This window comes from Equus asinus, chromosome 6, assembly GCF_041296235.1.
Source record: "Equus asinus isolate D_3611 breed Donkey chromosome 6, EquAss-T2T_v2, whole genome shotgun sequence".
Taxonomy (NCBI): Eukaryota; Metazoa; Chordata; class Mammalia; order Perissodactyla; family Equidae; genus Equus; species Equus asinus.
The window spans coordinates 16749279-16775468 of record NC_091795.1 but is presented as its reverse complement, the minus strand read 5'-3'; the positions used below and the strand labels follow the sequence as shown (position 1 = coordinate 16775468).

Sequence of the window (26190 nt, the reverse complement as noted above, 5' to 3'; positions counted from 1 at the left end):
CTGTGCCAGAAAAGCAGCAAAGACAAGAGGGAGCTCCAAGGGAACAGAGACTCCGCAGGAGGCCCCGTGTCCCCGGAGGTGCCCCAGACCCAGCGCTCTGGAAGAGGGTAGAGCAGGAAGAAGGAAGTGCCTTCTCTAACAGTTAGCCTTTATCGAATACTTAATTAGTCCTCCAGTGCTGTAGATGGGGCACTGAGGCTCAGAGAGCCTGACTCTTTCCCAGTCACATGACAGCCAAGTGGCAACCCCAGACTGCTCCCCTCCAGAGGCCAAGCTCTGAGCCGCTGTTCTGTCACTTTTCAGTGAGATTAAGAAAGAGACCAGAAGATTGGGATATTCCAGTAACTCCAAGCTGGAAAATTTACTGTCGATTCTAGATTTTTTTTGATTGAGATATATAGTGCATTGTGTTAGTCTCAAGTGTACAACATAGTGACTCCACATTTGTATATATTGCTAAATGATCACGATCAGTCTGGTTCATAGCCATCACCACACAGTTATAAAAATTTTTTTTCTTGTGAGAACTTTTAAGATCTCTCTTAACACCTTTCAAATATATAATACAGTATATTATTAACTATAGTCACCGTGCTGTACCATATATCCCCATGACTTATTTATCTTTTAACTGAAATTTGTACCTTTTGACCACCTTCACCCATTTTGCCCACCCCCCACCTCTCGCCTCTGGCAACCACCTAGATTTGTTTCAAAGTAAATTTTTCATTGAAGCAAAGTGCATAAATCCTAAGTGTACAACTTTATAATTTTTGCAAAGGAACAGCCCTGTGTAACTACCAGTGAGTCAAGAAGCAGAACAGTGCCACCACCCTAGAAGCGCCCCCACGCACCTCCCAGCCACTGCCCCGCCCCAAAGTCATCATGGGTTACTTAGTCTGTTTCTGAAGGTTTAAGGTGAATCACACAGTATGCATTCTTTTGTATCTGGCTCCTTCTGCTCAGTGTTAGGTTGTGAGCTTCATCCACCTTGTGTGCAGCCGTAGCTCCGTCTTTGTTGCTGTCTAGTATTCCGTGTATAAACAGCCCACAATGGTGCTGTTGATGGACATTTGGGTTGTTTCATTTGAGGCTGTTGAGCACTAAGAGTATACTCTTGTGCATGTCTTTTGGTGACTAAATGTAGGCATTTCTGTTGGGAATAGACCTTAGAGTAGAATTGCTAGGACATGGTATGGGCACAGATGAGTCGGTTTTTTACAGTGCGTGTATCAGTTTACACTCCTGTCCGCGTAACTCTGGTATTGTCGGCTGCTTATTTGTTTATTTTATTTTATTTTAACCAGTCAGGTAGGTCTGTGGTATGACGTTGTGATTTTAATACAAATTTCCCTAGTGACTATTGATGTTGAGCACATTGTCGTATGCTTACCATCCATATGGTTAGTACTTTTGATATCCTGTTTAAGATTATTTGCCTGTATACAGGCGGGAAGCTAGGATCCTATGTTATCTTCTGGAAGCCATATTGTTTACCTTTCACATTTAGCTCTATAATCCTTCTGGAATTTTTGTTTTTGATGTGTTACAGGTTAAGATTCATTTCTTTATCCATACGGATATCCACCTATTCCAGTACTTACTGAAAGACTGTCCTTTCCCCACTGAGCCATGGTGTTGGCACGTGCATCTGTCTCTGGAAGCCTTTATATTCCATTGGTCTCTTTATTTTTCCTTGTTCCAGTACTACACTGACATAATTGCAGTAGTTTTATAATCAGTTTTAATATCTGGTAATGTTAAGTACTTTGTTCTTCAAGGTTGACTATTCTTAGCCTTTTGCTTGGGAATTTTGTGGAATTGCATTGAATCTGTGGATCAACTTGAAGACCTGACATCTTAATAATAATGAATCTTCCAATCTACGCACATGATTACCCCTCCATTTGCTTATGTTCTCATCATTTTCTGTGTAGAAGTCTTACATCTTACATTTGTTCCTAGGTATTTGGTGATTTTAAGTGGTGTCTTTAGAATTTTATTTTCCAAATGTTTGTTGCAGATTGTTCCAAGTGAGGTGTACTACGGTTCAGTTCTGACGCTGACCACCCGGAGTTAGCATCAGACCCCACAGGTCTAAGGCTCAGTCCTCCAGACGGCCCTCACTTCAGATGCCGGCCACAGGTGGGGGCCGCCCACTTGTGTACTTCTTACCAACCTGCCGTAAATTCGGGGGTTCTCATGACTCCCCTCAGGTTTGATAATTTACTAGAATGGCTCACATAACTCAGGAAAGTGCTACACTTATGGTTATAGTTTTCTTTTTAAGGATACGCATAGGATGAGGGCTGGAACTGTCTGGGATGCTGAGCTTCCGAGCCCTCTCCCCATCCAGTCAGGGTGGGTCAGCCCCCTGGCCATCAGTGTGTTCACCACCCCAGAAACTGCTGAGCTTTGGGGTGCAGAGTTTTTATCAATATTTCATTACCTAGGCATGGTTGGTTAAGTTGTGGGCCACATGATTGGATCGAATCTCCAGCCCCCTTCCCTTCCCTGAAAGTAGGGCAGGTTCTCCTGGGGACCAGCCCTGTCCTGAAGCTATCTAGGGTCCACCTAGAGTCGTCCATTAACATTATAAAGACACTTCTATTGCTCAGGAAATTCCAAAGGTTTTTGAATCTCTGTTCGAGGAACCAGGGTCAAAGACCAGATATATTCTTTTTTTTTTTAATTGAAAAGTAGTTGACATACATTATAGTTTCAGGCATACAACAGAGTGATTCCACGTTCATATGCATTACAAAGTGATCACCACGCTAAGTCTAGTAACCATCTGTCGCCGTACAGTTGTTACAGTATTGTTGACTGTATTCCCTGTGCTGTCCATTATATCCGTGTGACTCACTTATTTTATATCTAGAAGTTTGTGCCTCTTAGTCCCCTTCACCTATTTCGCCCCTCCCTCCCCCCTTCTCTCTGATGACCACCAGTTTGTTCTTTGTATCTATGAGTTTGTTTTGTTTTTTAGATTTCACGTATAAGTGAGATCATACAGTATTTGCGTTTCTCTGTCTGACTTACTTCACTTAGCATAATGCCCTCCAGGTCCATCCATGTTGTCGCAAATGGCAAGAAGATATATTATTTATTATACCATACAAGTGTAGAGAAATATAGTTAGTTTTTGTGTAGTGACCTTGCTAAATTTACTCGTTAATTCTAATAATTTATTTTAGATTCTTTTGGATTTTCTACACATAATTATGTTGCCTGTGAATAATGGCCATTTTATTTACTGAGTGCTAAGCTTTGTACATTTTATATCTTGTTCTTGCCTTATTTCACTGCCTAGGAAGGACATCTAGGATTGTGTTGAATGGTGACGTGAGCATCCTTGTTTCATTAGGTCTCGGAAATGTTTCAAAATTTATCATTATGTATGATTTTGCTGTAGTTTTTGGTAGATTTTCCTTTATCAGATCAAGAAATTTTCCTTCTCTTCCTACTTTGCTAAGAGTTTTTTGTAATAAATAGATGTTGAATTTTACCAAATGCTTTTTATTTATTTATTTATTTTTAAAGATTGGCCCTGAGCTAACATCTGTTGCCAATCTTTTTTTGTTTCCTTCTTCTTGTTTTTCTTCTCTCCCAAGCCCCCAGTATGTAGTTGTATATTCTAGTTGTAGATCCTTCTGGCTCTGCTATGTGGGATGCCACCTCAGCACAGCTTGATGAGTGGTGCTAGGTCCGCACCCAGGATCTGAACCGGTGACACCCTGGGCCGCCGCAGCGCAGCGCGTGAACTTAACCACTCAGCCACAGGGCTGGCCCCGCAAATGCTTTTTAAACATCTGTTGAGATGACTGAATGACTGATCTCCTTTGTTGTGAATTACACTGATCGATTTTTGAATGTTAACCCATATACATTTATTGCATAACTGGAATAAACCTGACTTAGTCATGATGTAGTCTGCTTTTATGCCTCACTGGATTTGACCTGCCAATACCTTTATTTAGAATTTTGGCATCTACATTTATGAGTGAGATAGGTCTATAATTCTTTTTCCTGCCGTTAAAAAAAAAAAACAACAACTGAGAGAGATATTACAAGATACCCCTGTTAGTTTTTTTGTGTGGCAGGAAAAATGATTGTTTAATAATTGTCTTTTTTCCTCTTAAAACTAATATCCCAGTTTAGGCGAGCAAGTTTGAGCGTAGCAAGTAATATTCTCGCCCCCTCCCCTGCTTCTACTTCTAATAGCCCGTGTAATGTCTCCTCCATTGTGTCGGATGTTGCTGTTTTTCCCCTCTTCGGGTTTTGATATGAAGGTCTAGAATGATGGTTATGTTTTGTTTTATTTTTGGTGAGGAAGATTGTCACTGAGCTAACATCTGTTGCCAGTCTTCCTCTATGTTGTATGTATGACGCCACCACAGCATGGCCTGAGGAGCAGTGTGTATGTCCACGCGCGGGATCCGAGCCTGTGAACCTGGGGCTGCCAAACTGGAGCACATGAACTCAACCACTATGCCACTGGGCTGGCCCCTAGAATGATTTTAATAATTTGTAAGCATTTGGAAATGATATATGGTTATCAATTTACCAAGAAAAAAAAGCTTTTTCTTTTTTTGGTGAAAGAGATAAGATTTACTAGGTTAGTTCAGTAGAAGGCTAGTTCCAGTCTTAATGTGTCTTGATGTCAGCAAAGTATTTCACAGAATTTCCGATTATATCTTCATGACCAACATAGGACATGTGGGCTCATTAGTAATGGTCCAACTTTTAGATTGTCTGTAGGTTATCAGCTGGTTGCACAAACAGGTCTATAGAATGAGTGCCTCACAGGGCAGTAAGTGAGCTGTGAGTCTGTAGGCAATCAGTGAGAGGTACAACCAGGAAGGAGCTCCTTCTAGGTGCGGGGTGGGGGCCGGAGGCCAGACGGCTCAGGATTACAGGGGAAAAGGCCAGAGGGGCTCCTGAGAAGAGAGGACTGAGCCTAAAGGGAGAAGCAGTTTGCTGGAAGAGTCCAAAGTCAGAAGAAGGCTGGTGGTGCTGACGAGATGGCTGGAAACCCCCGAGGTGCCTCCTGATCACCCCCCTCTGCCCTTCCCATGCTTGCGGAGGCCTTGTCAGCTGGGCCTGCATCTTCTCTCCACTTTATTTTCTTCTGCTGCATAACATAGCTCTAGTTCTGTAGTTCCTCCCTGCCTTCTAAACTGCCGCTGGCTGTATCCTCCAGGAGAGTTTTCCACATCACTGACGATGAAGACATCAGCATTAGGTCTGAACTCACCCCTTGGATAACTTAAGAAAGGTTTAAAAACCCTCCCTTCGACCAAGTGATTCTCCTTCTAGAAATCTATCTTAAGGACTTGGAGATATAACCAAATATATTTATTACAAGGATCTTCATAATGGCCAAAAAAAAAAAATGGGGCAAAGGCACAATTTAAGAGCCCAATGGGGATTGGGATTATGTACATACATGTACCATGAAATACTATGAGGCCATTCAATTTTTGAAATATTTTTATGACATGGGAAAATACAGAGAATGTAAAGTATTTAAAAAGCAGGATACAAAACTATATATACGATGATCCAGTTTGTGGCGAAAATACATATTGTAATATTTGATCTGTATATATTAATACTAAAAAACCAAAGAGAATGCTCAGTTAATGGTAGTCATTTTTGGAAAGCAGGGTTATAAGTGATCTTAATTTCCTTCTTTCCACTTTTGTTACCAATATCAGAAAAAAAATCATGTAAAAATTAGATGTAAAATTTTTTTATTGTAAGAAAATTGGGGAAATTAGAATGCTGTTGATGATCTCAAGGAATTATATGTTTAGATGTGGTAATACCATTGTGGTTTTGCTTTTTTTTAAAAAAGAGCCCATACGTTTTAGAAGTACTTACTGAAATACTTGTAAAATTTACAGATGTTTACAGATAAAATCTGGGATTTGCTTCATAATAAGCCAGTGGAGTGGGTGGGAGGAAAGAGGAAACAAGATTGGCCAGAGGAGTTAATTGTTTGTTAGGTGAAGGGCCCTGAGGGTGTAATTATATTATTTCCTGTACTTTTGTATGCTTGATATTTTCCGTAATAAAAGGTTAAAACATTAGAGACTGCGGGCTAAGTGAAAAATCAAAGGCATGAAGACCGTCCCCAGGGTGAGAGAGGAGTTGTAGGGTCTCCTGTCAACAGCTTCACCCTGGGGTGCTTGGGTTAAAAGAAGAAGGCTATTGGAGAAGTCCCATTTCTGAATCCCACTTGCTCACCCCCTCACAGTGCATCCTGGACAGGACTTCTCTGGGCCTCGGTTTCCTCCTGTGAAGAGGCTTCGGTAAGAAGGAGATGCATGTGGGGCAGCCCCCGGGGCCCATTATAAAACAAAAAGTTTTTAAAGAAGTAAAGATGAAGTAACCATTGTTTTAAATGTCTTGTTAACGGTTACCATTTCACATTGTCTCTGGCTTATACGTTATGTGCTTTGTCAAGGCACAAAATACCCTTATGGTGAGATTCCTTATTACTAACAGTGGCTGTAAGTCTGTTTCAAATAGTTTTCTTAACAATTTTGCGTTATTTTGGCCACCCACCCAGCCCTGACTCCACTGTTAGTGACTTTTGCCCCTGCTGATTGACAGAGGGGGGTGGGGCGGTGAGGGATCCCTCTGGCCTGTGTGGGCGCCTTGCTTGCTTTATTCGTGTTCTCTTCACTCTGCGAATTCCTTGCAGGGCCCTTGTTAAGCGACTGTGCATTTCGTGAGCGTATATTTGGTTAAAAGTGCTCAACATCATCTGCAAACCCGTGTAACTGAGCAGACGCCGTCTGCAGCGGGCCAGTGCGGGAGCCCCTTCCTGCAGTGACCGGCCGGCACACAGACCTGGTCCAGCCTGCTGTCAGTCTGGATAAACAAACGCTGAAGTTGCTTATTTATTTTGGATTAAAAATAAACGTAAACGGAGTCTGGGATGAGTACTCCCTCTGGAGACCCTGCTAACAGGTCCCAGATGGGCTGTGGCTCTCTTCCGGGCATGCATGCGCTGTCTGGCTGTGTTGCTGTCTTGCTCAGGATGGCTGGGCAAGTCTCTAGAAATCCCTTCACCTGTGGACTTTGGCAAGTGGGCCACAATGCCTGCATTTCCATTTCTCTCTTCTGTGCAGCTGTCCTTCTGTCACTTTCTCTCTTTTTTTCTGCTTTACTCTGTTTTTCTCCTCTCCTCGCCTTCCATTTTCATTTCTTTCCCTTTAAAAACATGACCAGCTATAATGTAGTATTTTCACTGGTAGCTTACTTACTGAGCACCTGCTGTATATTTAACCTCATGCTAGGCATTGAGGAAGGGATCGGGAACCACTGAATATAATTTCTGCTGGTGAGAGTGTAAACTGGGAGGGAGCCCTACAAGGGAAGGCAGTTTGGAAGTTTCTGTCCCATTTGCCGATGCACAAACCCTTTGACCTAGTGACCCCACAGCTGTAAATGTATCGTAATCTCACGAGGGTCAAATGATGGACACACAGGGATTTTCTACAGGGATTTTCACTGCAGCGTTGTTTGCAGTAGAAAAAACTGGAGACAGTCTTGTGTTCATCAGCAGAAGGGAGAGGGTCAGTCCGTCCTGGCGTTCAGCAGTGGCCCCTCCAGGGGAAGAGAAAGGTGCTCTGCTTCAGTGACATCGCTGGGTGCAAAGCACAAGGTGCAGAGGGCTGTATGTTGTATTTTTAATTAAAAAGTAAAAATAAAAGTAATATATTTATTGCAGAAACTCTTAGAAAAGTGGGAAATGATTAAGAATTATCCCACCACCCAAAATATGAGTATTTTTGGTGTGTTTTCTTCTCTTGCCAGCAAGGAACTATATTGCTTTTCTCTTCCTCTCAAAATGAGATGTCATTCTTATCTTTTCTGATTATAAATGTGAAATTAAAAAAGTGAGACATGTTGATTTTAAAATGCAGTAAGCAAAAGTGAAAGAAACTAGTAGTGCTTTTACTGTCCTGTTTTGTACCTTTTTGCTCTGTACAAACGGTAAACCGCCATCTCTAGATAAATCCATGTCTGCATCAGGCTTTTTAGTGGCTGCAATACTGTGTCATAAACCCCATTGGATGTGCCCTCCTGGGCACACCTTCACGCTGGCCTGGGTATTTCCTTTGTATTAAGGTCTTTACCGGAAGTGGAAGACATGGCTGAGTGCAGTCTTGCACGTTTTACTTTTGACACGTACTGCCGAATCTTGAAGAAAAAATTCCATTGTTCTCTCCAGGACTGCACTGTTTTAGTCCCTTTGGTCTTATAATATATTCTAATTTATATTAGAATTAAGGACCTCCTCAGTGTTCTTTCAAGTTTCTTCTTGCTTGACCAGCTTCCTCCCTGGCCCTCTCTGCTGTGGATGCCTGACAGTCTTCTTTCTGTGTGTAACTCTGCCACCCGCGTGGAGCTGAGCGCCGCCGACAGTGGGAGGTTGTGCCAGGGGTTTGGCTCCTGCTGCCTGCCCCTCTGGTTCCTCTCCTACTCCAGCCCATCTTCTTGCTTGGCTGCTGGGATGGGCCCTGCTCCTCCTGCTGGTCGAGGTCAGCACTATTAATAGCAGCTTAATCCTGCCCACGGCCTGGGTGGAGGGAAGAAAGGAAGGGGGAGTCCCAGGAAATCAGGGTGCCTTGTGGTCTGCACATGCAGACCTGTGGCCTATGGCTGTGTCTTCCAGCAGCTTGGCCAGCGCCTCTCCCCGTAGGAGGGCCTGAGAGCTCAGGGCCAATCCTGGGAACCTGGGATGTCAGGAGGTCAGCGAGGAAGATGCCGAGGACACCCTCGAGGGTGGTGGGACTCCCATGTCTGATCTGGGGCCCCTGGATCTTCCCCATGAGAAAAGGCAGCCGGAGCTGGTGAGTAGGGCTCTCTCAGGGCCCTGTGGACTTTGAAACCCAGCACCTACTAGTGTGTTTTTCTTATGGTCTTTGAGAGATTATAAAGTTTTTTATGGAGGGAGGAGGACACAGCAGTTTGCTAAAATCGGCATTGCGGAAGGCGGAGGAGCGGGCTTGCTGGGGCCCTAGAGACCGGCCAGTGTGTAGCCAGCAAAGAGTTTGGAGCGTGTGCTGCACTCCGGGCGTGGGTGGGAGGGGAGAGGGCGGCGTGGAGAGGAGTGAGGTCATGGTGCAGGCCTGGCGGAGGTGCAGCCCCATCCCTGGGGAGATGGATGCCATTCAGCCAAGGAACAAGTAGGCGTGGCAGCCGAGCAAGTGCGAGGAAGGGAAGAACGGGTGGGGGCGGGGGCAGTAGGTGCCGAGGGGCCCCCAGGGCTGAGCCAGGGGAAGGAGGAAGAGGTGATGGGGGGACTGTCAAGGGACTCAGGCAGGTTCGGGGTCCTTTCACTCCTTGGCCCCTGTTCCAGGTGGAAGAGGGCAGTGAGAGAGGCCCCGGCTTGCTGTCTGCGTCTGTCGAGTCCTCTGGGGTTTCTAGAGGCCTCGCATGCAGTTCTCTGACCTGGGAGGAGACTGGCCCACCTGGCTGGACAAAGGCCGAGGACGGGCGGAGTGGGCAAGCTTGCAGCCAGGTGTGGCCGAGAGGAGACCTCAGGCGGCAGCTTCAAGGCGCCTCCTTTCCCACAGCCAGGCTGCCCCTTTCTAGCAGTGCTTGAGTTGAAAGTCTCAGGAAGCCCGAGTTCCAGGGGCAGCAGGTGCCAGTTTTTTAGAAGTTACTTTAATGTATGCGTTTCTTTCTGATTATAAAATTAATACTATTGATAATGGAAATTTTGGAGTTTCTATTCATAAAACTATAAGAAAGAAAACAAAAGTATAAAAAGAAAACAAACCCTCTTGAATCCCCTATAGCGTTAGGTTAAATCATATGAAATTGTTATTTTTGTTCGTCAAAATATTTGAATTTCATGTGGATCAGCCAAATGTGAACATTTTGCTATATTTCCTCAGTCTTTTTTCTTTGAATAAGGGAGCTGCTTTGAAAAATGTAGGATTCTCAGCTTTTGGGGTAGATGTATTATTTAAATTTTATGTTTCATTTCTCAGCCCAACCACCCCTAAAATCCAATTATCCAGTTAAATGGACACTAATAATAAAATGAGGTAACTCGTTAAAATAAAGTGCTATGTTAGATTTAAATTTCCTATAATGAGAATCATAAATATAAGTCCTAAGTTGATGCTCTTATTTTAAACGGTAAATCTCTTACCAGTAATTTCTGAATTACAGAAACTTCTTAATTACTAAAATTCAAAATAATTCTTTCCCTAGTCTCCATCCCTTTCCCCCACCCCTCTTGGTTACGTTTCTCCCGAGGATCATCCATGTGAACTGAGTCAGTCATTCCACAAATATTCATTGAACACTTACCGTGTGCCCCTCACTGACCTGAGTTTTGGGAACACAGACTGAATAAAGGCTCTGCTGTAACGGAGCTCGCAGTCTAGTGGGAGAAGACGGGCCATAAACGAGAAACATGATGAGTAAGCATATTATATTGTTTATTTTAGGTGATAAACTAAAGACTGAGGTTGGGGTGCTGGAGGAGGGGCTTAGTTTTCACTGAGGCCCTCAGGGTACGCCTCAGGGAGAGGGTGACATCTGAACAAAGACCTAAAGGTGGGGGCCAGCTGTGCAGGTATGTGGGGGAGGATCAGCCCAGGTAGAGGGAGCAGCCTCAGGTGTCTGAGGAGCAGCAAGGCGGCTGTGTGGCTGACTGGAGCATATGAGAGAGAGAGAGGAGTAGGAGCCGGGGCAAGGGGGTCAGCATGAAGGGCTTTGGGACCCCCGCCACTCTGAGGAATGTGGCTTTTACTTGGAGTAAGTCAGGAGCCACTGGAGGGATTTGGGTGAGGTGTGAGGTGACCTGACTTCGTTTGTCACAAGAGGGTCCCCCTTGTGCTGCGTTAAGAGTAGGCTCGGGGTCCAGATGAAGCAGCGAGATGGTGAGAGGCTATTCCAGCCATCTGGGTGAGAAGGTGCACATGGCCCAGAACAGGACAGTCGCCGTGGAGGCTGCCGGAAGAGGTTGGGTCCTGGGTGTCCGTTGCAGGCAGAGCTGACAGGATCTGCTGAAAGGGTTGGATGTAGAAGGGTTTGGAAATAGAGGAGGCAAAGTTTACTCCCCCATGGCCCCATCACCTGGATAGACAGCGCTGGGGAAGGCTGGGGGAAGGGTAGGAGCTCGGTTTTGGCGGTGTTAAGTTCAGGGCGGTAGATGTCCACGAGGAGCTAGCTGTCAGCCAGCAGTTGGATATATGAGTCTGGAGGGCTCAGGAGAGGGCTGGGCTGCAAATATTTGTTTGAGATGCCCTGACATATAGTTTGTATTTAAAGTCACAAGGCAAGGACTGAGCCCTGGGACCCTCCAGTATTAAGAGGCTAGGAAGAAGGAGCAGCCCCTGAGCTCAGAGAAACACCAGGAGAGCGGTGTCCTGGAAGCCAAGGGGAGGAAGGATTTCCAGGAGAGGGGAGAGAGTGACCCCTAGTCAAAGGCTGCAGCCTGAGCATGAGACTCCACCATTGGAGGTCGCCTTGGCAACAGAAGTTCTCTGGCTAGGGGAGGGGAAGATTCTGCTAAGACAAAAAAATGTCCCCTCTGGGCAGACAAATTAGAAAAAGGCAGACACAGCCCAGGATCCCATGGTGGGGCCAGTAGGGGATGACTGACTGGCCCGCGGTCTAGCACCTTTTTGTGAGGCCCTAACTGGCCTCCAGAATCAGCGCCAGTGCACCAAGCACTTGGCATGCAGAGCAGGGGTGACCGTCGCTGGGGCCCAGGTCTGTACACCTACAAGGGGCTGGTGTCTCAAAGGTGCAGCCCCTACAGGGCACCCACACACACCAGTGGATTCTGGGGACTAAGGAGCCTGGAGAGAACGCGGGATGGCTGAGTGTGGCCCCAAGATTGGGCTCAAGGAATCGGCTCATTTCATCTGCAGGAGGGATATTTCTGTCCTTCAGAGAAGCCGCCAGCCTGTCTCTGTGAGGCCCCGCGCACCCGTGACTCTTGTTGGTCAGGGTCAGGATTTGTTCTTTTTTTTTTGAGGAAGATTAGCCCTGAGCTAACATCTGCTGCCAATCCTCCTCTTTTTGCTGAGGGAGACTGGCCCTGAGCCAACATCCGTGCCCATCTTCCTCTACTTTATACATGGGATGCCTGCCACAGCATGGCTTGACAAGCAGTGCGTAGGTCTGCACCCAGGATCTGAACCAGAGAACCCCGGGCCACGGAAGCAGAATATGCAAACTTAACCACTGTGCCACTTGGCCGGCCCCTCAGGGATTGTTCTGAGCCGTGGGTTGATGAGAGGTCTCAGTGGGGAGGACACCTTCTCAGACTGCTGAAGCCTCGTCTCTTCTCTGCAGGACTCTGACTTCTGGGTGTGGGCAAAGTGCTGCTCGCTGAGCCACCTTCAGAGGCACGCACTTCCCTGGGGCTCAGTCTGTGTCAGTTCAGGCACAGAGGGTCCTTGCTCACCCCGGACTCTCACCAGTTTCCCTTTGTTTGTTCCCCTTAATTTTGTTTGTTCCTCTTAATTCTTTCTCAATTATAGCAGTAAAACATGCTGTCAAATAGAACAATATAAAAGGGTAGAGAGTCGGGGATAATAGGGCCCCTTCCCCAAACTCCAGACCCCCCAAAGGTGACCACTGTGACCTCTTCCAGACATTTCCAGGGCAGTTCAAGCCCCCCTCGTTTCTGTGCGGGCAGGTTGCACCGGGCGTTCTGTGCTGTTGCTTGCTCTTCCACCAACAGCCGGTCTTGGGCTTCATTCCACATTTCGTCCGCCAGCCCTGTGCCTTCTCCCTGGGGCAGCAGTGGCGCCAGTTCAGCGCTCCTGCTCCGTCGCTCTTGATTTAGGCTGAGTCTGGTTTGAGGTTGTTAAAAAGACTGCTCTGACGGAACCCCTTTGCTTTTTTGCCTTCCTGCTTTTGAGGATAGATTCCTACAAGTGGGACTTCTGAGTCCAAGGTTAGGGACCCTTATTGTTGAGAATGTGCTGCCACATTGGCCTCTTGAAATGTACGCATTTACCTGCCCACTGATCAGAACCTGTGAGGGCCTGTTTGTCCCCCCAACCCCGGGCAGCAGTACCGGGCTTCTTAGAACGTGCCGGTCTGCAAGGTGCTAAGAGCTAGGTTGCTTCAATTCTGGTTCCTGTCTGATGACATAGTTTAGCTGGCTGCCCAGGCTCCTGGGAGCATCGTTTCTGTCTTAGAAGGGCACTCCTGGGTGGGCAGCCTCCAGCAGGCAAAGAGGCCCTGGGCTGACCGCGGGGTGCTGGCCCTGACTGGCTGCTGCCTGCTGCAGGACCTTGGCAGATTCTCGCTCTTGTTGGTTCATCTCTAGAAGACACTGGGAATTTCTTAATTGAGTCTAGCCATGGTTCCGTCTAGCAAGGTGCTGAAAGTTTTCTGACCAAAACTCGTAGCTGAAAATAAGTGTATCGTAGTGACTGGCACGTGTGTGAAAAAGTTTCACAAAACAGTACTCCCCCCTCATCACATGTGGTGAACTCTAATATTTTTTACTTACTTTATTTTTTAAGGTGCTGGTCATGAGAACTGGCATCTCTCTGTTCTCCATAGGAGGCCCCTCAGGGTTCTGAAGAGCACATCCCGGGGTTGGGGGATTTCCTGTGGCCGTGGAGACCTGCAGAACACCCTCCACGGAGGAGTCCTTAGAGGGAGCACTCACGTTGGCTTGTGGAGGTGGAGCTGTGCGGGAGACCCCAACTGGACCTTCACAGCTCTCCCGGGGCTTTTCTCTGAGGCTGCTCCAAATCTGTGTCCCCGCCTGTGGGGCACACAGTTCCCTCTGACCTAGAGCGTAGGACAAGCCTTTCTTGGCTGTCTCCCTGTTGTCACGCACTGGGGCAAGTGGCATGAGAGCAGGGCAGGAGCCCCGAAGGAGGGCCTGGGCAGCCCTGCCACCCCACAAGGCTTCTGTGGAGGGTCCTTCCTCCTCGCCCTCTGCCTCCTAACTCTCTCTTGCTTTAGGTTGAGGGGTGGCCCCTCTCTAATTATAGTACCTGCCTGCCCTAATTATAGCCTGGGCCAGTTTGTTAATGGCTTTGAGAACGAGAGCCTTTGCCTCGGGCAGTATCACAGCCCCTCGGTGCCTGCAGGGGAGGTTTGCCAAGGAAAGCTGGACAAGGAGTGTGAATGGCCCTTGAGGGGTGGGTCCCCATGGGGGGTGTTTTGTGTGGGTCCTCTGGGGAGCCCCATGTCCTGCTGGCACACTTGTCTCTGACTGATGGCTCCTCTGTCCATGAGGTGTCAGTGTGGGTCTTTCCCCTGCCACGAGTTCCAAGAGCCCCTGATATATGGCACCGGGCAGGACCTTACCATTTTCATTCTCTTTAAACAAATAGTCCATAGTGAAATGGCTTTAAACTAAAAATACTTTTGGTTTTCCTTTTCATAAAAGCAATATCTGTTTGCAGTAGAAACTTCAGGAAATACAGAAAAGGGAAAAACCACCCATGACCCCACCCCAATGACTCATGGCCCGAAATGCATTAATATTTTGGTGGAGGAACTCATGACCGGTCCCTTTGCTTTGGTCTGACTCATTGCATTGTGCCCCCAGGGAAGTCCCACCTGGCCATCGTGCAGAAGGTGAACAATGAGGGCGAAGGTGACCCCTTCTACGAGGTGCTGGGCCTCGTCACCCTGGAGGACGTCATTGAGGAGATCATCAAGTCAGAGATTCTGGACGAGTCAGACATGTACAGTGAGTTCCACTCTCTCCACAGGCCCAGACCCCGTTTCTTGCTCAGACCTGACATCTGGTGGTGTCCCTGAGTAGAAAGTCCACAGTGCAGGGATGTGGGAGGCCTGGCACTCTGAGACCCAGGAACTCCATGCCTCGCGCTGGCCAGGGCAAGCAGGGAGCACAGCGCTTGGAGCAGTGAAGAGGAGGCCCTGTCTCTTCCTCCCGGCCTTGGGGCCTCAGTGTCAGCCTGGGGACCCGGCCCTGACCGGACACTGCTGCTTCTGCCTGGAAGAAGGAACCACAGAGCTGGGAGCTGGCGGGTTCCAGTCTGTTCCTGAGTCCTTGGGGAACAGAGTTCTCAGTTCCAGATTGTTTTTCTTACAGCCGACAACCGAAGCCGAAAACGGGTGTCTGAGAAGAACAAACGCGACTTCTCAGCCTTCAAGGATGCTGACAACGAGCTCAAGGTGAAGATTTCACCTCAGCTCCTTCTGGCTGCTCATCGCTTCCTTGCCACTGGTAAGAGCAAGATGAGGGCCTTCAGGCGTTGCTGAAATACCGAGGGAGAAGTTCTGGACCTCGGGGACAAAGGCTGGGCAGGTGAAAGGTGTGAGGGAAACATGGCTGCCTCTGGAAGCTTCAGAGCAAGGCGGCTTACCTCCATCCCTGGGGGGGCCCCTGCGATTTGCTTTCCCTGTTAATGGGTTGCCATTGCAAACTTCTAGGAAACATCTGTGTTAGTTTTGAAAATAACCACTGAGAATTCCTGAGTGGGCACCGGCCTTTCCGGACCCACAAGGCCTGTGGAGTAGGAGGGAGAAGGCCCTTCCACCTGCTGGGGGCCGCCCAGGTGCAGACAACAACCCTTGCGGGTCCCACCAACTCCAAGGAGCCTGGGTCCACTCTGTCTCTCCCCTCCCCCTGCCTGCATATGCCAGGTCCCACAGACTTCACCTCTAGATCAGTGACATCTCTCTCACTCCTCATTCAAAGCTCCCTTGGGGATCTGGGTGATTGATTAGAAAAACGCCTGCCCACTCCGTCCCCTCCCACCCAATCTGACTTCCTTCCCAGCCCTCACTAGCTAAAGGTGTGCTCATTCCTTCTCCTTTATTTTTCCTGCCAGGATATCGATGTTGATAATGGTAGTAATGGTAATTACATTCATCAGGCACTTTCTGTTTGCCAAGACCGTGTCTAAGAGCTGTGCCTGTGTTCTCCCGTTTAACCTCACAACACCCTGTGAAGTTGTTAACCCCATTTTACAGATGAGGAGACTGGGGCACAGGTTAAGGAATTTGCCCAAGGTCATGTACTCTTAGCGCAGGAGCCACCGTTCAAGCCCAGGTGGGCGGACAGATTAGAGTCTAACCAGCCCAGAGGCAAGGAGGTTTGGAACCGTCCAGGGAGGTTCGGAACCGAAGAGAAGGCCTGGCCAGTGAGGGAGCCGTCTCCGGCAGCGGTGGCCGTCTTCCAGGCGCCGCCTGGCCCGGGCCCCATGTGAAGCCCTCCTCTCTCCTCCTCCAGAGGTTCCACAGTTTAGCCCGTCTCTGATATCAGAGAAAATCCTGCTTCGGCTGCTCAAGTACCCAGACGTCATTCAGGAACTCAAGTTTGACGATCACAACAAGTATTACGTCCGCCATTACCTATACACCCGAAATAAGCCAGCCGACTACTTCATCCTCATCCTGCAGGTGAGCAGCCTGCGCCCCACCCTTCCTCCTGTGCCCACTCTCCCCTCCTCGCCTACTGAGAGCCTGCCCTTGAGCCTCTGCTCCCTGTTGCCCATCCTCTTCCTGGGAGGCCCCCAGGGCAGTGCGCCAGAGCTCTTCAGGCCTCTGGAGTCAGCTGTCCCTCATGTGGCCCACGGTCCCACTCGCTCCTCACTTCTCCCTCTTGCCTTGTCCTTTTTTTCCCCCAGTTGTGTGTTCCCCTCACTCTTTGTAACCCTGACCCTGCGTTCTTTCAGGGGAAGGTGGAGGTGGAGGCTGGGAAGGAGAACATGAAGTTTGAGACGGGTGCCTTCTCCTACTATGGGACCATGGCCTTGTCCTCGTCCGCTTCTGGTGAGTCGCTGGGCCACACTGGGGGAGAGACGTTGACTGGCACCCTAGAACCTAGGGCAGTCTAGACGGCTCATAACCTAGGCGGCTCAGGGGAGAGGGAGGCCAGTGAGGGCCAGAGCTGCAAGTGCCTTGAGGAGGTGGCCTGGAAGAGCAGTGACTTGCCCCCTTGGACACGATGCAGAGGGTGGAGGGGAAGTGATGGGAAGGGGTTTCTGAGCAAAGGCCTGGAGGGAGCCGAGGGTATGTCCTGAGATGGGGAGGAAGACCATGGGGAGTAAGGGCGTGTCAGGGAGCCCCAGAGGGTTGGGTGTTGGGTTGTGAGAGGGAGCAGGAAGCTGTGAATGGGTTTTAAGTAGAGGCAAATACAACAGCGGAATGGGCCAGCAGGCAAGTGGGCCACGGTGCCTCATTGGCCGTGACAGTGGGAAGAGAGCTGAGAGCGGGAGGCAGGTGGAGGGAGGCTGCGGGCCCTGCTCATGAGGCCTGGGACAGGGGAATTGCGGCATGGGAGTGGGGGCTCCACAGTGCCCATGGGTGGGAGCCAGGCCAGGGCTGTTTGCTGGGCAGGTTGCAGATGGGCTTGGCTTTTCAGGGGACTTACCTACTGCCTTTTGGTTAAAGGTTGGTTCTGATGGAATAAAGGGACTTGGGGGCAAAGAGGGGACTGGACACCCTCCCACAGAGGTTATGGGAAGTCCAGGGAAGGGCCACTTTGGTCACCCCAGTGCCCTCTGCTTCTCCAGTCCTGAGTGGCTCCCTGTTAGTTGTGTGATCCCTTCAAGCCTTGAGAGGGGCCCAGGTTGCCATGGGCTAGAGAGTGAAAGTTCTCTTTGGTGCTGGGGGTGGACCACACAGTGGGGGTTGCTGCAGCTCCAGGCAGCTGCTATGCTGTGACGGCTGCTGTCCTTTGACAAAGAGGACCCCGTGGTGGGGGCCAGGGCATCTATGCGTATTGACGCCGCTCAGCTCATCCACTGGCAGGTCCTCTCTGCCCCTCCACCAGCATGAGCCAGGACTTTGCAGGTTCCTCGGGGAGGGCATGGGGAGACAAGGCTCCAGAGCCGGGTTTGGGAGCAGGCTGACCCTGTCTGGATAATTCAGGCCTGGAGAGGACTTCTCTGCCCCTCCCGAGAGCACGCCTTGGGCACAGCTTGGGGAAATCATGTTCAGAAAGGCACACAGTCCTGGGACACTTCCCCCAGGCCGCCTTCCTCTGCAGTGATGCCTCAGAGGCCTGGCTCAGAATCCTGGGCTGTGTCCCTTGACTTGATGGCCCTTAGTTCCCGCTTGTAGTGGCTGAAAGGGAGGGGACATGACTTCTGGGGAGCTCCAGAATCACCGTGTGAGCTCTGGGTCCGTTCCTGCCCTTCTCTGAGCAGGGCTTGTTGGTTGGCCCTGAGCACCCTCTCTTCTCTGCCTGAGGGAGCCTGGCCCCCAGCAGGTCTGCTTCTCCACCCTGTTCCTGTGGCTCCATGTCCTGCCTTCTGACCCCACCATCACTGACCTTTTCCTCTTTTGCTCCAGTGCCTTCCACCCAGGTCGGGTGTCCGCCTGGCAAGCGGAACTCCCTGCTCTCCTGGCTCTCAGGTAACATGGCACGGCTGGAGAAGTTTGCACTGCCACCTGTTGCCTGAGCCCGCACACCACAGCTGCATTAACCTCTCCCAGCAGGCACTGGGGCTCCCCATATGCCTGGGGGCATCTCACCTGTTCCCACTTGTGGGCCAGCCTGATTTGCACCGGCTCTGCTTGGCCTAGGGTCCAGTCTTGGGTGGCCTTGCCTTGGTCCTGGAAGGCTTCCCCAAAGGTCTGTCAGTCCTTGAGACACACACACCTACACACACGTGTGCACACACACACAAGCTAATGATATGCCGGGGACAGAGGGTGGCTTCCGCCAGGCTAAGCAGACCAGCTGTTGAGCACCCCGATCAGGGCCACGCAGAAACCTCAGCAGGAGGACTTGTCATCTCATCAGCTTTCTCTAAAACACTCCCCACTTTTCTTCACAGGCTTTGCTTTTCCTTCTGTTGCTGCTGGTGTCTGCCTGCCAAGGGGAAGCAGCAGCTGGGCAGTTAGAAGTGCCCTTTTGGAATGCTGTCCCCACAGTTACTCGCTAAATGATTCTGGGGAGCTGACAGATGCTCTCCAAGTCTTGGTTTCCTCATGTGAATGGGAACAATGCATGTGCTCACGTCTTAGCATTGTTGGGAGCTGTGAGAGAATTGATATAAAATGTTTAGTTAGAGCTCAATTACTATTTCTGTTTTTTCTCTATTACGACTAAAATGTGCCATTACAATCAGAGAATATTTAGAAAAGGCCAAATGCCATATGCTGTTTCTGGCCTTTGGTATGTCACACGCCTGAGCCCTGTCCCAGGATTGGTGGGAGCTGTGTTGGCCAGATTCATTCAGTTCGAGGGGTTCCCATCCCACAGATACCCAGGCAGCAGAGAGTAGTGGAGAGTGCTGGTCTTGTCATCAGATTTCTAGCCTTAAGAGCCTTCATTACCACTGTCTTTGAGCTCCAGGCTCAGTGCATAACTTAAAAAGGCTCCTGAGGCCCAGACAGTCCTAAAAACCTATCACCTCCCTCGATTGTTTCGTGCAGCTGGGTATGTTTTCCTTCTTAACTGTACCAAAGCACACTTTTCAATTGATCCTCTTAAAAAAAATATAAAAAGATGACTTAGAAGTCACTTGTCCCTTTCAAACACAACAGCTTTTGTCTGTGATAGGAAGTAGGAGCTGTTAATGGCCTTTGAGCAGGGGGCTGGCTGGTGAGAACAGAGTGGTCCATGTTGGCTTTCATTGGCCAAGACCTCCGCCTCCCTCTCCGCTCTTTTGTACTTGCTCTTGTTTCATGTATGGCCAAGTTGATGCATACATGGTTTAAATCCTGATATTTTTCCCTAATGTGGGAACAGAGGCGCTTTCCCATAAGCTGTCTAGTTAGAGCCACGCTGTGTTCCACCAAGCAGGTGTGCCTTCATTTGTTACTCCCTCCCTTACGCATGTTCACGCATCTGTATTCTAAATAACACCATGATGGAAACCTCTTTATGAAAAAACTTTATCTGTGTTTAAGATTTTGTCCATAGAATATTCTTTCAGAAATAGAATTACCAAGTCAAAAACTCCAATTTTTTTGTCATACTTATTGTTTTGTTTTAATCATAAAAGTAACATAGTTTATTTAGCAAATTGGGAAAATAGAAAAAAAGTCTACTCTAAAAAATAGAAGAAAATTAAGAAGCATCATAATTTCATTATTCAGAAACAAACACTGCATAGTTTGGTGTATTTCTTTTTTTTTTTTCCTTCTCCCCAAAGCCCCCCAGTACGTAGTTGTATATTCTAGTTGCAGGTCCTTCTACTTCTGCTATGTGGGACGCCGCCTCAGCATGGCTTGATGAGCGGTGCTAGGTCTGTGCCCAGGATCTGAACTGGTGAAACCCTGGGCCACAGAAGCAGAGCGTGCGAACTTAACTGCTCAGCCGTGGGGCTGGCCCCTGGTGTATTTCTTTCTAGGACCTCTATTTTTAATAGGTCATGTCACTAATTTATATTGGTTTTAAATTCACTTCCTGTTTCTGGAGTGTTAAGAAGCATTAATTAAAAGCATTCCATCATCCAAATAATTGATGTGAAGTATTAAGTAAAGCCCTAGTATTTCTGTTTTCTTTTGGAACTTAGTCAGAAGTGTTAAGTTAGAATAAGTGTTACGTGCACATGATCCTCTAATACCCAGTCATAGAATATCCAGACTGTATACTCCTAGTTTTATCAATGAAGCTCAGAGAGAGAGTATTACTCCCCCCAGTCTCCCGTAGTTAAAGCTGTACTGGTCATTCAGTCACCTGGATTCACTGTTTTTTGTTTTGTTCTTTTTTTCTTATTTTCAAGGATTGGCACCTGAGCTAACAACTGTTGCCAGTCGTCTTTTTTTTTTTCTTCCCAAAGCCCCCCACTGCATAGCTGTATATTCTAGTTGTAGGCCCTTCTGGTTGTGCTGTGTGGGATGCCACCTCAGCATGGCCTGATGAGTGGTGCCCTGTATCTGCCCAGGATTGGAACCGGTGAAACCCTGGGCCGCCGAAGCGGAGCACGTGAACTTAACCACTCGGCCACGGGGCTGGCCCCAAGGATTCACTGTTTGCTCTCTTCACTGGGCTATTTGTTAGAATAGCTAACTTAGTAGTTAGTAACTTATAGTTTAAGCAAATCAGCTTAGTCCACTTCCTGTTTGTTTAAAACCAGCTAGCATGCCTTCACAATTAACTTCTTTGTGCATTTCATTGTTTTCTAAGTGTTCTCAAAAATAAGAGCTAACGATGTACAATAATATGTGCGGTTCCTTTTTCAAAATAAGGAGCTGGTTCCTTCCTCCTCTGAGGTTGAGTCATTCCCCTTTCCTGGTTATGATCAACTGAATGGAGGCCTGTGCTGCCCCTAGTGGCGGGAAGAGGCGCTGCCACCACCACCACCTCAGCTTTGCCTCATGGGAGGGGGACTTGGACCAGGCCTGAGAATATGCTGCAGTGGGCAGCCTGGAGCTCTGGGGGCTCTAGAGTCCTAGGGGAGGAACCTGCTGCCCCCTCTCCCCCTGCCAGATGGGCCGGGGGCTCATGAGACACATGAGGGGGGGACTGTTCCACAAGGAACAGGTCATGGGCAGAACACGCCTTTGACCTCTTAGGAGCGTTTTAAGATGTAAACAAGGTGTCATGTTGAGGTGGTGTGTGTATGCATTGTGAGAGAGTGCAAGGTCTATATTCTTCCTTTAAATATAATTTAAAAGTATGCAGTTTATGTCTCTTGGCATAAGCTGTCACTGAGACAAGGATAGCAGCTTGTCTGCCGTGCTAGGGTGATCCTTGCCCTTGACTGGTCAGCTGTCAGGGAAATGAGGGGTTTTGTAGCCATAAACCTCTGTGTCTTTGGTTTTTTGTTTTCTGTGTTGTTTCAGTAGACTTTTTAATACTTATTGCACAACACTCCTGAATACACTAACTCGTTTGCTTTGATGAGGTCAGACCTTTTGCAGTTAGAGCTTCTGTTTGTCCTTGAGAACTGTTCCCGTTCCTGGTGGGGGCACCACTCCCTGGGCATCCATGGGACAAGGGCACCAGGGCGGCTCCTGGCCTGACAGCCTCTCTCTCTCCCCCCAGACCGCTCCCCAAACCACTCCACCACCCTTAGTCGCTCAGCCTCCCTCAGTTATCCCGACCGCGCGGATGTGTCGGGCACGGCTCCCCTGGCAGGCAGCAGCAACCAGTTTGGCAGCTCCATCCTGGGCCAGTACATCTCTGATTTCAGTGTCCGGGCGCTCATGGACCTCCAGTACATTAAGGTGAGTGCTTCCCACAGCCCTCTGTCTGGGCAGTGCCGTCTTCCTCATCTTGGGCATTTGGATCATTCTGCTGCAGGAGTCAGCAACTTCTTTCTTTGATCCACCACATACAGCACAGAGGGCCCAGACCTAAGATGCGTGTCCTTCTTACTCTTGCTCTTCACTCTTTCTCCAGGCTTCTGGATACCACCTGGTCATGTCCTCTCTTCTGGACGTGCAGCCTCAGTCCCGGCGGGCCCTGTTTCCCCTGGTCTTTGGTGGGGTTTGCCTCCCAGCCCCTACTCTCTGTGAACCACATCCCTTCCCCCTGCAGATCACCCGGCAACAGTACCAGAATGGGCTGCTGGCTTCACGGATGGAGAACTGCCCTCAGTTTCCCATGGATGGGTGCACCATCTGCACGGAGAACTTGGCAGAGAAGCCTGAGCTGCCTGTGGTGGATGAGACCACTACTCTTCTCAACGATCGTAACTCCTTGCTGCACAAAGCCTCGCACGAGAGCGCCATCTGACAGGAGGGCCCGGGGTCCCCCGCCAGCCCTGCGGGGGCCTCCCCAGTGGGCCCACGTGAAGATAGGGAGCCTCTTAGGCCAGAAGGGGTGCAGATAGCCTGTCTAACTGAGCAGCCAGATGGCCTCCCGCCTGTGGGGGACCCGGCCTCAGACAGGACCTCTGAACAGCTCTCAGGTGGCAGCTGCCCGGCCCTGGACTGGTAGGGCAGGGGGCCAGCTACTGTGAGCAAGGCTGTTTTTTACTGAGAGAATTTCTGAACTAAGCTCATTGCTCCTCTTTTTAAATATCATTTGGGGAAGGGAAGACAGGGTTAAGGAACTTTATTTAAATTTTTTTTCCACAAAAACTTTAAAAGGGGTAGGGTTTCTCACCCCAGGAAGCCATAGCCATAATCTGCTCCCAGCCATGACCTTCTGGCTTGTATCCCTGACTCAGGGAGCCCACTCTTCCTCCTGCTCCTCCTCCAGAGATGGGATCCCAGAGACCCACTGGAGAAAGGTTTTCTCTTGGGAGGAAGACAGTTCTTCCCAGGAAGCGAAGAACCAACTCGTGCTGAGAACAACTGCCTGGACACGTGCATTGAGGCTGTCTGACGTCGCTGAGGCCAAGGGATTCTGGGTAGTTGTGATCAGGGACATGATACTCCCAGCTGCAGAGAGGAGCACACCTACTCCTATCAATCGCTGGATCCAGGAATTTCCTAGAACTCTGCCGATGGGCTCTCCTGGTGAGTTGGGGCTAGGCTGAGGACTCTTACTGCCCGCCGCCCCCCCCCCCCCGCCCCATTAGTTTGCGTCGTATCTGCCACTTTGGACAACTCTCCCCTTGTATTGGGGCTGACTCAAAGTGTTAGGCAGGGCCTCACACCTTTAAGATTGCTTACCCCTGCTCCCCAGGCCCTGCCCTCACTTTTACCAAAGGTTTCCCCCTAGGTGGGGAGAGCATCTACGTTAGAGGTGAATTGTCTAGGATACTCCTTTCGGTTCCAGGAGGGATGCTGGTCATGGGCATCCGCGTTGTTGGCAGTTAGTACCATCCCCCTCCTGCCCCACAATGAAAGTCAAGTCTCAGTCACTGACCCAGGAAGCACTTCTTTCCAGACTCCCCACTTCTGATCCCAAACCCTAATGCCTCTTGGGGATTGAGGACAAGAGGACATGTAGGAAGCCAACCTAAGCAGATTCTTCATGCCCTTTCCTCTGTGGCTAAGGCTTACCCGACCTTGTTCACACACTTACAGAACGCAGGAAAGGAGGTTCCCCCCGAGAAGGCAAGAGCTGGCAGCCTCTTTCCCCCGTGTCTGTAATCCTAGTGCAAGATGTCATCCTGGCCTTTGCTGAAGCTAGTGGTACTGGACCCTAAGAGCGCCACCCACGTGAGATCCTGCCTCAGCGCTGAAATCCTTTCCCTGGGGCTGAACCAGCCCCTGCTGCAGAGCTCCAGGCTTCCCACTACTGGGGAGGCTGCGGGACCAAGGTCCATGTTGGCCCTTTTGTTGGGTGGAACAGTTGCTGGGGCCCAAGATCAGGCAAGGGAGACTGCAGGCCTTCCGCCTGAGTGTCATTGATTCACTCCTCAACCAGTGCGTTTTGTCATCCCAAGTGCTCGCTCTTCAGGTGCCCAGAGAGTTCTAACTCTTGGGTCCAGGAAATGCCTTGCACCAAGTATGCCTGCCCCCAGCCAGTTTAAAGTCTTCCTCAGTCACTGAATTTATTCCTAAAAGTCTGGAGAGAATGTGGCAACACCGTGGGTTCTCAGCCATAAGGAAAAAAGACACCAGACCTTTGTTCCCTGTTGGCGGAAACCCCTTAGTTTTCTACAGGAGCAGCTTGCCTTCTTTTCTGAGCCCACAGAGCTTGCAAAGCTGTGTTCCTGAGAGACCTGAGTGCCAGGTGGAGCAGACTGCCTTGGCCTGAACCACGAGAGTGTGTGTGAAGTAAAGGGAGCAGGTACACACACTTCCACAGCTACCTCTTTGCACACATGGTTACTATCGACGGATGGTCCCTCCTCCCCTCCCCCTTTTATAATCACTTCTTGCAGAGGGTCATAATTATTTCCAAATATTACTGGTTCGATGACTTCTTCCTCCCAGTGCAATTTTTCATTTCCTATTCCAACCTCTGGTTCCTGGGCTGAGCCATACCCTGAAGCTGGCCCCCTGCGCGTCTTCCTGTGAAGGGAGACCTTCGCAAATGGCCTCCAAATGGGTAGGCAGGTCACAGCCACCGTAGCAAATAACTCATATTTATTTTGCATAAGATTTTAATTTGTATATTTTTGTGATTTATTTTGGCATTGTTATGAGTTTGACTCTCGGGGAGTTTTGTTGTTATGACTCTTGTGTCTTTTGTCACAAAACAATGATAATATTTGCTAAACAATATATGGAATTTATTTTTGATTGGTAATAAAAAATGAGATATGAAATCTTGGTGAATCTGCTGTTGACTGTTTGAGCTCTGTCAATATTTGCTGCCTGCCATAGAGACAGAAGTAGCTGTGGTTGGCAGTCCCCCAGACAGGGCAAGAGGCAAGTATTCTAGGGCTGTTTAGCAGTAAAAAGGAAGCAGAAATGTTATTTACAAAACATGTATAATCAAGGCTGTTGTCACAGGAGCTAGAGCGTGCCAGCTGCTGTTAGACATACAGGGCAGATAAGCTCCACTGCCACAATTAGGAATCCTGTAAAGTGGACGCCACAGGGTCTTATGTCTGCAGGAGCTGGAGGGGGCAGTTGGCATGGACAAATCGCCCCTCTCTGTCCCCTGGGGACTGGAGGAGAAAGGAGCTGAATCCGAAAGTACGATCACATCGTTTTATCACATGCAGTTGCCTTTTGTCCATACTCATGGGCTGGTTCTGGTCTCAAAGTTGGAGCGCTCATCCCCTGAAGAGCCGCCCGAGAGTGACCTCACTGCGTCCACTCCCGCGGTTTCAGCCCTGCAGACTCCTGTGGTCCCCGCAGGGGCCGTGGCTGTAGTGTGCAATCGAGTGTGCTGTGGCCAGGGGCCCAGGGGCTCAGGCAAACAAGGCTTAATGGAGCAGACAACTGGGGGTAATGCTGAAAAAAAGGGAGGCAGTTGCATAGGCAGAAAGGAGAGGACATTCCAGATAAAAGGAATAACAAACGCAGAAGCTGTGTACAGGTGGGCAAGAGTCAGCTCCCCTGCTACATGCCAGGTGCACCAACCCCTCAGTGAGTCCAGTGAGGAAGACCCCCTGAGGGAGACAGTCACACAGGGACCTTGTGATACGCTGTCTCCTCCACCTGGAACACTCCTCTCGTCTTGGTGAGGCTCACCCCTTCACTTCATCTAAGCCTCTGTTCAAATGTTGCCTCCTTGGAGAAGCCTTCTCCAGTCACCCCATCTGAAACAGGGTGGTCACAGTCCCTCTGTCTGTCCCCTTATCATGCCTTGTTTTTCTCCATAGCATTTATTGCCAGATATTAAAACAGATTTATGTATTTTCTATTGTCTCCACATTAGAACCTAAGCTTCAGGAGAGCAGGGACTTTCTTATTCCCGCGTAGTCCCGCTGCTAGAACAGTACCGGGTAC

General features: G+C 49.3%; 1 protein-coding gene across 2 annotated transcripts in view; it reads left to right on the top strand.

The window, feature by feature from the left end:
• Positions 1 to 25066, top strand: part of CNNM4 (cyclin and CBS domain divalent metal cation transport mediator 4) — a 34892-nt gene extending 9826 nt beyond the window's left edge. The window contains exons 2-9 of one of the 2 annotated variants that reach the window (XM_070511667.1): positions 14567 to 14710; positions 15077 to 15211; positions 16220 to 16389; positions 16665 to 16761; positions 18286 to 18348; positions 21935 to 22116; positions 22430 to 23355; positions 23869 to 25063. In XM_070511667.1, coding sequence (XP_070367768.1) covers positions 14567 to 14710; positions 15077 to 15211; positions 16220 to 16389; positions 16665 to 16761; positions 18286 to 18348; positions 21935 to 22116; positions 22430 to 22627 — 989 coding nt within the window. In that variant the 3' untranslated portion in view covers positions 22628 to 23355; positions 23869 to 25063. Of the gene's footprint in view, positions 1 to 14566; positions 14711 to 15076; positions 15212 to 16219; positions 16390 to 16664; positions 16762 to 18285; positions 18349 to 21934; positions 22117 to 22429; positions 23356 to 23868 lie in introns of both variants that reach the window. The other variant, XM_070511668.1, reaches the window with a different exon arrangement.
• Positions 25067 to 26190: the final 1124 nt, after the last annotated feature.